The sequence below is a fragment of the Dipodomys ordii genome, unplaced genomic scaffold (genome assembly GCF_000151885.1).
Source record: "Dipodomys ordii isolate 6190 unplaced genomic scaffold, Dord_2.0 Scaffold79, whole genome shotgun sequence".
NCBI classification, from domain to species: domain Eukaryota; kingdom Metazoa; phylum Chordata; class Mammalia; order Rodentia; family Heteromyidae; genus Dipodomys; species Dipodomys ordii.
The window spans coordinates 3,204,926-3,214,611 of NW_012267295.1; the positions used below are offsets into that span (position 1 = coordinate 3,204,926).

Consider the following 9,686-nt stretch of genomic DNA (forward strand, 5'->3'; position numbering starts at 1 on the left):
TCCCGCCTCCACGACTCCTCCTGCCTCACACTGCAATTGTCTTCAAACCTGAGACCAGCAAACAAGAGCTAGATAAACAGGCAATCTTGAGATTGGCAGTACAGACACTTTCAGGCAAGCAAAAACAATAAGCTGAAAATTTAATCTTTGTGTTTTGTTATCATTGTTGGTTTTTGTGTATGTGTGTATGTTGGAACTGGGGCTTAAACTCGGCCTCACAAGCTTGTTTTTTGTTGTTGTTGTTGTTGTTTGTTTTTTCTTTTTTTCTCAAGGCTGATGCTTTACCACTTGAGTCACAGCTCCAGTTCCAGTTTTCTTTCTTTTTTGCTTTTTTGGGTCTGGTCATAGGGCCTGAACTCTGGACCTGGGCGCTGTCCCTCAGCTCTTCAGCTCAAGGCTAGCGCTCTACCACTTGAGCCACAGCGCCACTTCTGGTTTTTTTCTTTTTTTGCTTATGTGGTGCTGAGGAATTGAACCCAAGGCCTCAGGCATGCAAGGCAAGCGCTCTACCACTGAGCCACCTTCCCAGCCCCCACTTCCAGTTTTCTGATAGTTAATTGGAAATAAGAGTCTCATGAACTTTTCTGCCCACGCTACCTTAGAACCATAATTCTCAAATCTCAACCTCCTGAGTAGCTCGGATTATAGTCGTGAGCCACCAGTACCTGGCTAAAATTTAATCTCTTAAAATAGAAAATTCCAATTACCAAAAACAAAAGGAAGCAACAAAAGCAGGACCCTGTCACCTCCTCTGTCAGGAAGACAAGAGGCAAATGGTTATCCCACGGTGAGTACATGTATGTCTTTCTCTCTTGGGTTTTCTAAGATGGGTCCATACTATCTGTGATTTCCAGGAGGCTGACTGAAGGAAGAACAAGATAGGAGTGGGAAAAGAGAAGCTTTTAGACATGAAAACTTCGTTTGCCAGTTTGTGAGATTTGGACAATGGAGTTTATGAAGCATCTGGAAGTCATCAACGAGACCAACTTTCCAATGATACCCATAGATAAGCACCTGACCGCCTCACTGCGCATCCGGCAGGCAATGGAGGATTCTCTGAGGAAGGATTTAAAGGAACATCCACCCTGTATCCTGGCCACATGCACTAAGGAGTCAGACCTCAGAGCAGTGATTAGTGCTAGTGTCTATGCTTGTGTCTATATAGCTTGTACTATATGTTTTCCTAAATGTTTAAATTCTAGTTGTCATTTGAAATGGGACTATAAGGATTATTTTGAATTGAGATGTTTTTGTTTTTTGCCTGCCCTGAGACTTGAACTCAGGGGTACTGTCCCTGAGCTTATTTTGCTCAAGGCTAGCACTCTACTACTTGAGCCACAGTACCACGTCTAGCTTTTTCTGTTGATGTGGTACTGAGGAATGGAAACCCGGGTTTCATGCATGCTAGGCAAGAACTCTACCACTAAGCCCAGACCTCTCCCTTAGCTTTTTGCTCAGGGCTGGCATTCTATCCTTTGAGCCACACCTCCACTTCCATTCGTGTGTGTGTGTGTGTGTGTGTGTGTGTGTGTGAGAATTGGAGGCTCATGGATTTTCTGCCTGAATGGGCTTCAAACTATGATCTTAGATCTTAGCCTCTTTTTTTTGGGGGGGGGTTCGGTCATGGGGCCTGAACTTTGAGCCTGGGCGCTGTCCCTCAGCTCTTCAGCTCAAGGCTAGCACCCTGTCACTTGAGCCACAGCGCCACTTCTGGCTTTTTTCTTTTTGCTTATGTGGTACTGAGGAATCGAACCCAGGGCCTCAGGCATGCAAGGCAAGCGCTCTACCACTGAGCCACCTTCCCAGCCCCAGATCTTAGCCTCTTGAGTAGTTAGAATTATAGGCTATGAACCCAGTTAATTTTTTTCTTTTCTCTTTTTTCTTTCTTTCTTTCTTTTTTTCTTTTTTGCCAGTATTGGAGCTTGAACTCAGGGCCTGGGCACACTGTCCCTGAGCTTCTTTTGCTCAAGGCTAGCACTCTACCACTTGAGCCACAAGCTACTTCTGGCTTTTTCTGTTTATGTGGTACTGAGGAATCAAACCTAGAGCTGCACACATGGTAGGTAAGCACTCTACCACTAAGCCATATTCCCAGTTCCCAGTTAATTTGGTTATAACTGATTTAATTAGAAAGAGCCCCAAAAGACGAAGGCCTGAATATTTTTACTGAAAGAATGGAGAAGAAGAGAAAAGAAGTTCATTGTGTTTTGTCTCCTTCCAGCTCCTTTCCAAAGGCTGGTTGTTCTAGATGTAATAGATAGCAACTAGGAAGTCCTGGGCCAGGCCACTATGGGCTGCGGTATTGGGAGCCCCCTGGGCTTCTGTAGCATTTGAAGATTGAACTCAGTGCCTTGCACTTGCTAGGCAAGTGCTCTACTACTTGAGGTAAAACCACAAATCTTTTTGGCTTTTAGTTTACTTTTCAGGTGATAAGGTCTCCATGGCTTCTTCCTTGGACCAACCACAGACCTTCAATCCCTTTACCTCTGTCTCCTGAATACATGTGTATGCTACCAAATGTGGCTTGCTTTTGAGATACTGTCTTACTGACTTTTGCCAGGGCCACTATGGACCAAGATCCTCCTTGTCTTCATCTCCTGAGTATCTGTGCTTATAGGTGTGTACTATCACATGTGACTCCATCTTTGTCAATGTTTTATTCTGGTTGACCCCACCTCTCCTCCCCAGTCAGCCCTTCTGCCTGGGCCCAGTGTTTGCCCCTCTGATATCATCCAGGCTCTACCAGCACCTGCCTTCCCTGGTCCTGTTTTCATGGAGCTTCATGTCACTTCTGAAATGTGTTCCAGCATCACAGAAGCCCATCTCCTGGCAACCCTGGAGCCCACCCTGCAAGTAGCACTCTCCACTCTCTGGTTATAAATAACCAGTGTCATACCTTCAAGCCAGGTGGCCTCCAGACAAAGTGTGTCCCTCTGTCCCCCTCCCATTCTGTACCTCTCTGAAACTACAAAGCACCTACATCTGCTTCAGGGTCTCACTTTCCCGGGCCTCTTCCTAATGCACCCTCTTTCTTTCTGATCCCTCATATCATACCCTAATCCTCCATTTCACTTTCCGTGACTTGTCAGGTCCTTCTTGGTGTCTTCTCTTTTCAATCATCTTCTGATCAGTAAGAACACTTGAGCCTAATGGAGGAGGGTAAAAGAGTGAGCTATTCTGGACTGGAGTGATAGGATTATAGGCCTTTATAAAGGCTCTGTCCTAGATATTCTATCTGAGGCAGTTGGAGCTAAGACAGAAAAAAAAATGTATAAGTTCAGAGGGGAGCAAGAGAGTCCATAAAACTGAGCATGTTTCAACGGAGGTAAACAAGGTCAGGGTAACCTTTGACTTAATCATCCCTCACCTGATAATCTTTCTTAAAGAAACAGCTCTGTACATGACCACATGCGTCACAACATGTTTTATTGCTACAAAAAGTTATAAAGAGCTGGGTGCCAGTGGCTCACATCTATAACCCTAGCTACTCAGGAGGCTGAGATCTGAAGATCGAGATTCAAAGCCAGCTCTGGCAGGAAAGTCCATGAAACCCTTATCTCCAACTAACCACCAAAAAAGCTGGACATACAGGTATAGAAGTGTGGCTTAAGAGGTAGAGTGCTAGCTGGGCGCTGGTGGCTCATGCCTGTAATCCTAGCTACTCAGGAGGCTGAGATCTGAGGATCGAGGTTCAAAGCCAGCCCGGGCAGGAGAGACCGTGAGACTCCGATCTCCAATAAACCATCAGAAAACCGGAAGTGGCGCTGTAGCTCAAGTGGTAGAGCGCTCACTTTGAGCTGAAGAGCTGAGGGACAGCGCCCAGGCCCAGAGTTCAAGCCCCACGACCGACCAAAAAAAAAATTTAAACGGAAGTAGTGCTGTGGCCCAAGCGGTAGAGCGCTTGCCTTGAGCTGAAGAGCACAGGGACAGTGCCCAAGCCCAGAATTCAAGCCCCACGACCGACCAAAAAAAAAAAAACACAAAAAAACAGAAAAAAAAAAGAGGTAGAGTGCTAGGGGTTGGGAAGGTGGCTCAGTGGTAGAGCGCTTGCCTTGCATGCATAAGGCCCTGGGTTCAATTCCTCAGCACCACATAAGCAGAAAAAAAAAAAAAGCCAGAAGTGGCTCTGTGGCTCAAGTGGTAGAGCGCTAGCCTTGAGCTGAAGAGCTGAGGGACAGCGCCCAGGCCCAGAGTTCAGGCCCCACGACCGGACCCCCCCCCAAAAAAAAGAGGTAGAGTGCTTTAAATGAAAAAGCTAAGGGACAATGTCCAGGCCCTGAGTTCAAACCCCAGTTCCAGCATACACCCACACACACACAAATTATAAACAGCTTCAATATCAATAGCCAAGGAACAGTTATGTATATGAAGACGAATATTCAAAATGGGTTAGTAGAGAGTTATTAAAAATTATTGTTATAAGCAGGACCCATCAGCTGCACTGGACATTGATTAAAATGAACTAAGCAACTCAGTGACAGTGGTGGGAGGGAGGGAACAAGTGGGAAAGAGGAAACAGCGGATGCTATGCAAAACAAAAGAAATGTACATATCACCCAATGCGGAAGAAATAACTACATCGCAAAGCTCATAGAACTCATCAATGTGATAGACCACAATAGACAATTTGCCCCATGAAAGTTAGAATGTGTTTGTGACTTTAACTAAGCATCACTATCCCACAATACTGTGAAATTTGGGATATTATTTAATCACTTAATCACAATAAAGAATTGGGAAAAAATTAGTTAGATCCAGGCAGAAAAAAAAGAAAATGATTGTTATAAAGATCCTTTAGCTATATGGAAAGTGAGAGTAGAAGACAGAGAGTAAAACAGGCTTTCACTGAGATTGTAATTGTGCAAAAAAAGTACGTATGTGAAAAACATTGGAAGCAATGTGTTCCATGCCTATAGTTACAGCTACTTAGGAGGCTGAGGCAAAAGGATCACAAGTGGGGCTGGGAAGGTGGCTCAGTGGTAGAGCGCTTGCCTTGCATGCCTGAGGCCCTGGGTTCGATTCCTCAGCACCACATAAGCAAAAAGAAAAAAAGCCGGAAGTGGCGCTGTGACTCAAGTGGTAGAGTGCTAGCCTTGAACTGAAGAGCTGAGGGACAGCGCCCAGGCCCAGAGTTTAGGCCTCACGACTGGACCAAAAAAAAAAAAAAAAGGATCACAAGTTTGAGGCAGGCTGGCCTACTTAATGAGATCCTGTCCATCCCCCTCCAGAATGTCCCGAGATTCCAAGAGTTTCTAGGAAAGTGGCATTGTGGGTACGATGCCTACAATATGATAGATTTTCATTCATACTTTAACAAGATTAAAAGTGTGCAGAGGAAATCATGAGTGGAGAGATTCCTTAACAAACTTGCCTCCTAGCGTGCCTTATTGGCTCCATGCAGCAGGTGAACCAAAAGATGGGTGGAATAGACCTGAGTCTCAATGAGATGACCAATAGCCTGGTGAGTTGTGGCACTGGGGCTGAGGCCAGGCCTCTGGGAAGGAAGGGTCTGGGGGTCCTCAAGAGTTGTGTTGGGTTCAGGCCTGTAGTCTTAGCTACTCAGGAGGCTGAGATCTCAGGATCATGGTTCAAAGGCAGCCCAGGCAGGAAAGTCAAAAGGTAGAGCATTCACCTTGAGCTAAAGAGCTGAGGGACAACATCTAGGCCCCAAGACCGACCAAAAAAAAAAAAAAAAGCTGCGTTGGCTTGGAGACCCTTTGTTTATTTTAAAACATGGTTCAGTTTCTTCTGCTTTGTTGCTTTGTACTTGTTAGAGCAGAGCAATGACTGCTGAGCTCCTTACATGCCAGGCTGCAAACTAGAAATTTAAAAGCTGCTTTTTATTCATTTTTGTTAGAAAATATATAAAACAGGGCCCTCCAAGAATTCTCAAATACATATGCGCACACACAGCTGGGTGGTGGGGAGGGCAGGGGCTCAGCAAGAAGCACTGGTGACACAGCTCAGGCAAGGTGGAGGAACACCATCTTTCTGACTATATTTGGTTGGAGCACCAGTGTATATTTGATTATTTCTCTCTTTTACAGTAATTAAGAAGTATGAGACATTGATCTAAAAAAAATCTCTAAGATAGATTTAGATATTTCTAAATGAGAACAGCAAAGTAATAGCCACGGACCAAGAGTTAATGCCAGGCACCTGGTTCTCAAAGCTGTGAGGCCTCTGGGGCAGTCAGCCAGGTGACCCACCTCACTGCATAGCTGGCAGCTGAGGGAAGACTGTGATGAGGGGGACCACTGTTGGGGAATCCTGTGTGCTGTGCACAAGTTCACGGCTGAACCCACAAGCTTTTTCAGCTATAGTAGAGGTCACCCACTGGCAGTCTGGGCCCAACGCTGGCCTGCAGCAGCTGACCCTCAGATTTCCAGCGAGTCAGCTTCCTCTGCAGTAGTCTCGCAGTTTCTACAGGCCTGACCTTTGTCCTACTTCACTCCCTGTCCCAGTCAATGTGTCTTTTTGTGTGTGTGTGTCAGTCATGGGGCTTGAACGCTGAGCCTGGGCACTGTCCTGGGCTCTCCAGCTCAAGGCCAGCACTTTACACTTTCAGTGCCACTTCCCGTTTTCTAGTCGTTTATTGGAGATAAGAACCTCATGGACTTTCATGCCCAGACTGGCTTTGAACGTGACCCTCAGATCTCAGCCTCTTGAGTAGCTAGGATTACAAGCATGAACCACCAGCGCCTGGCTCAGTCACTGTGTCTTTAAGCACAGCGCCAGGGACTCGAGGCTTGCCCAAGCCCTTGGTGGGTATATAGTTAAAATAAGAACTTAAACCTTAAGAAACAATGAAGGGTCTCTCTCTTTCCCTGATAGGATCTGGCAGGAGGCTGCCTAGAATCCTCAGCTCTCCTGCGTGTTTGATTTTTTTAACCACTCTGGGGCTCGAACTCAGGGCCTGGGCACTGTCCCTGAGCCTCTTTTGCTCAAGGCTAGGGCTCTATCACTTGAGCCATATTGTCACTTCTGGCTCTTTCTGTGTATGTGGTACTGAGGAATGGAACCCAGGACTTCATGAGTGCTAGGGAAGCCCTCTACCACTAAGCCACATTCCCAGCCCTCCTGGGAGTTCTTGACTGTCACTCACAACCAGGATGGGGCTGCCAGGAGCAGCCTGGAGTCTCCATGTGACCTGGACGGGAGGACCCCTTCCTGGTCCTTCTTGCTCGTGACCCAGGAAGCTGGTCAACTGGGCTAGCACTGACTGCCTACTGCCAGCAACCCGTCCTTGGGCTATCCTGTCTCCCTCTTTGGGTTACCGTCTGCCATGACCTTTGTATTCCTCCTGGTCCTGCTGTGTAGTTCACTTCCCACCCAGCATTCACTGCCAGGTGGTTTCTTTAGCATCCACTCTGCCCTGGAGGTGTCTTTCAGCATCTGGAACAGAGGTAACTCTCTTATCCAAGCACAGCGCTGGCTGGCCTCTTGGTTTTTCAATCAGTACAACTAGAGAATCACTGGCTTCATCTTTCCTTCTCTTTTTATTATATTGGGGGGTGAGGAATTAGATCAAGAGAAGATTTTTGACCGTATGCCAATCCATAGCATTAACTACCTGGTAGGGAGCAGCCCTGATTGTTCCTGTGATAGGTGTGTGTGTGCGCGCGCGTGCGTGCATATGCATGCCCATGCTGGTACTAGAACTTGAACTCAGGATCTCAAAGTCTTGTCTTGCTTGGCTTTTTTCTCTCAAAGCTGGCATTCTACCACTTGAGCCACATCTCTACTTTTGGCATTTTGCTGGTTAATTAGAGGTAAGAATCTTTTAGAAGGGGCTGGGAAGGTGGCTCAGTGGTAGAGCGCTTGCCTTGCATGCATGAAGCCCTGGGTTCGATTCCTCAGCACTACATAAGCAGAAAAAGCCGGAAGTGGCGCTGTGGCTCAAGTGGTAGAGCGCTGGCCTTGAGCTGAAGAGCGCAGGGACAGCACCCAGGCCCAGAGTTCAGGTCCCATGACCAAAAAAAAAAAAAAAAAGAATCTTTCAGTCTGGCATCCAGCCTGGTCTCTTGAGTAGCTAGGAGTAATGTTATAAGCCACCAGTGCCTGGCTGTGTTAGTGGGCTTTTATTATTGTTTTTGGTTTATCAGTGTTGGGGGTGGGTGGGTGGGTGGTGGTGGTGGTGGTGTTGAATTTCAGGTTTGGGCTCTGTCCCTGATCTCATTTTGCTCAAAGCTATGGAGCCACTTCTGGTTTTCTGGTGGTTCATTGGGGATAAGAGTTTCATGGACTTTCCTGCCTGAGCTGGCTTGGAACGGTGATCCTCAGATGTCAGCCTCTTGAGTATCTAGGATTACAGGTATGAGCTGCCTGTGCCAGGCTGGTGCTAGTGTTTTCAAATACACTGTAAACACTTTACATGCTTGTACCCTGGAAGGTAGCTATTATTACCTACACCTATTGAGAGATCAAACGATGGCTTATAACCTATGACGCAGTGATCAGAATTCTGTTTTAACTTCTCAGAGGTGTAGGGGGTGGGCAAAAGAGGGTGCTAGTTTGGGAGATGTGTTGGTAACACTGAGGAGGGATGTGGAGGAGGGAAAGAAGCTGTCAGTGACATCAGTGGCCACAGGTCCTATCACCTAGGGGAAGAGATGAAGCTGACTTTGCTTCTCTCCTCCCCTCCCCCCGGCCCCCGGTATGGGAGCTCCAAGCCTTTTGGACACTAACAAGTAAAAAGACCTGGACCCCTCCAACCCCTGCCCTTCCCTTCCCCAGGATTTACACTAACCCCTAATGCCACTTTTTTTTTCTTCTGATTTTTGAAGGCGATTGAGAAATATGAGATGGAGAAGAATATTTTAAAAGAGAAAAGTCGCAGCAGCCCAGCAGACAGAGGCAAAAATACTTTCTCAAAGCCTTAGCAGTGTTTGTCTGGAGTTTGATTTTTTAGTATTGAGTTTTTTAGGCCCTGGCTCTGGTTTGGCATTCTGTGATGCTGGGGGCTAAATTCAGGGACCTGCACACACTGAGCAAGGGCTCCACCACTGAGCTATACCCTTAACTCTGATTGTTCAGTTTTTGAAATGCAACAGAGAATAATTCCAGAGTTGTAGATGATGATCTTTTTGTCCTGCCTCTGAAGGAGTCTTAACTCTGACTTCTTGAAGCCAGGCACTAGTGGTACACACTTGTAATCCTAGCCACTCAGGAGGCTGAGAGCTGAGGATTATGATTCAAAGTCAAACCTAGGCAAGCAAGTCCTTGAGACTCTTTATTTCCAATTAACTACCAAAAAGACAGAAGTGGAGCATGGCTCAAGCAGTAGAGTACCAGCCTTAAGCAAAAATGTTCAGGGACAGAGCCCAGATTCTGAGTGCAAGCCCCAGTACCAACACACACACACACACACACACACACACACACACACACACAATCTTTGACTTCCTGATGATGTCAAGAAAAGAAGTAGGGAGATGATGCAGGACCCACCTACTATGTGACATGTGATCCGGGCACTGGCAGTCCTTGTGAAGTCTTCATAATGGTCCACTTGGGAGGTAGGTGCCATTGAATAGGTTTTGCAGCTGAAGAATCAAGGGCCAAGCCGGGCGCTGGTGGCTCACACCTGTAATCCTAGCTACTCAGGAGTTTGAGATCTGAGGATCGCGGTTCAAAGCCAACCCGGGCAGGAGAGACCGTGAGACTCCTATCTCCAATAAACCACC

At 46.7% G+C, this 9,686-nt stretch overlaps 1 protein-coding gene across 1 annotated transcript in view; it reads left to right on the plus strand.

Moving 5' to 3' along the window:
- The first annotated feature begins 945 nt into the window (after positions 1–945).
- Positions 946–9,686, plus strand: part of Fam227a (family with sequence similarity 227, member A) — a 37,528-nt gene continuing 28,787 nt past the window's right edge. Inside the window, exons 1-3 of the mRNA XM_013024791.1 lie at positions 946–1,041; positions 5,375–5,461; positions 8,787–8,856. Of these exons, the coding sequence (XP_012880245.1) occupies positions 946–1,041; positions 5,375–5,461; positions 8,787–8,856 (253 nt within the window). The remainder of the gene's footprint in view (positions 1,042–5,374; positions 5,462–8,786; positions 8,857–9,686) is intronic.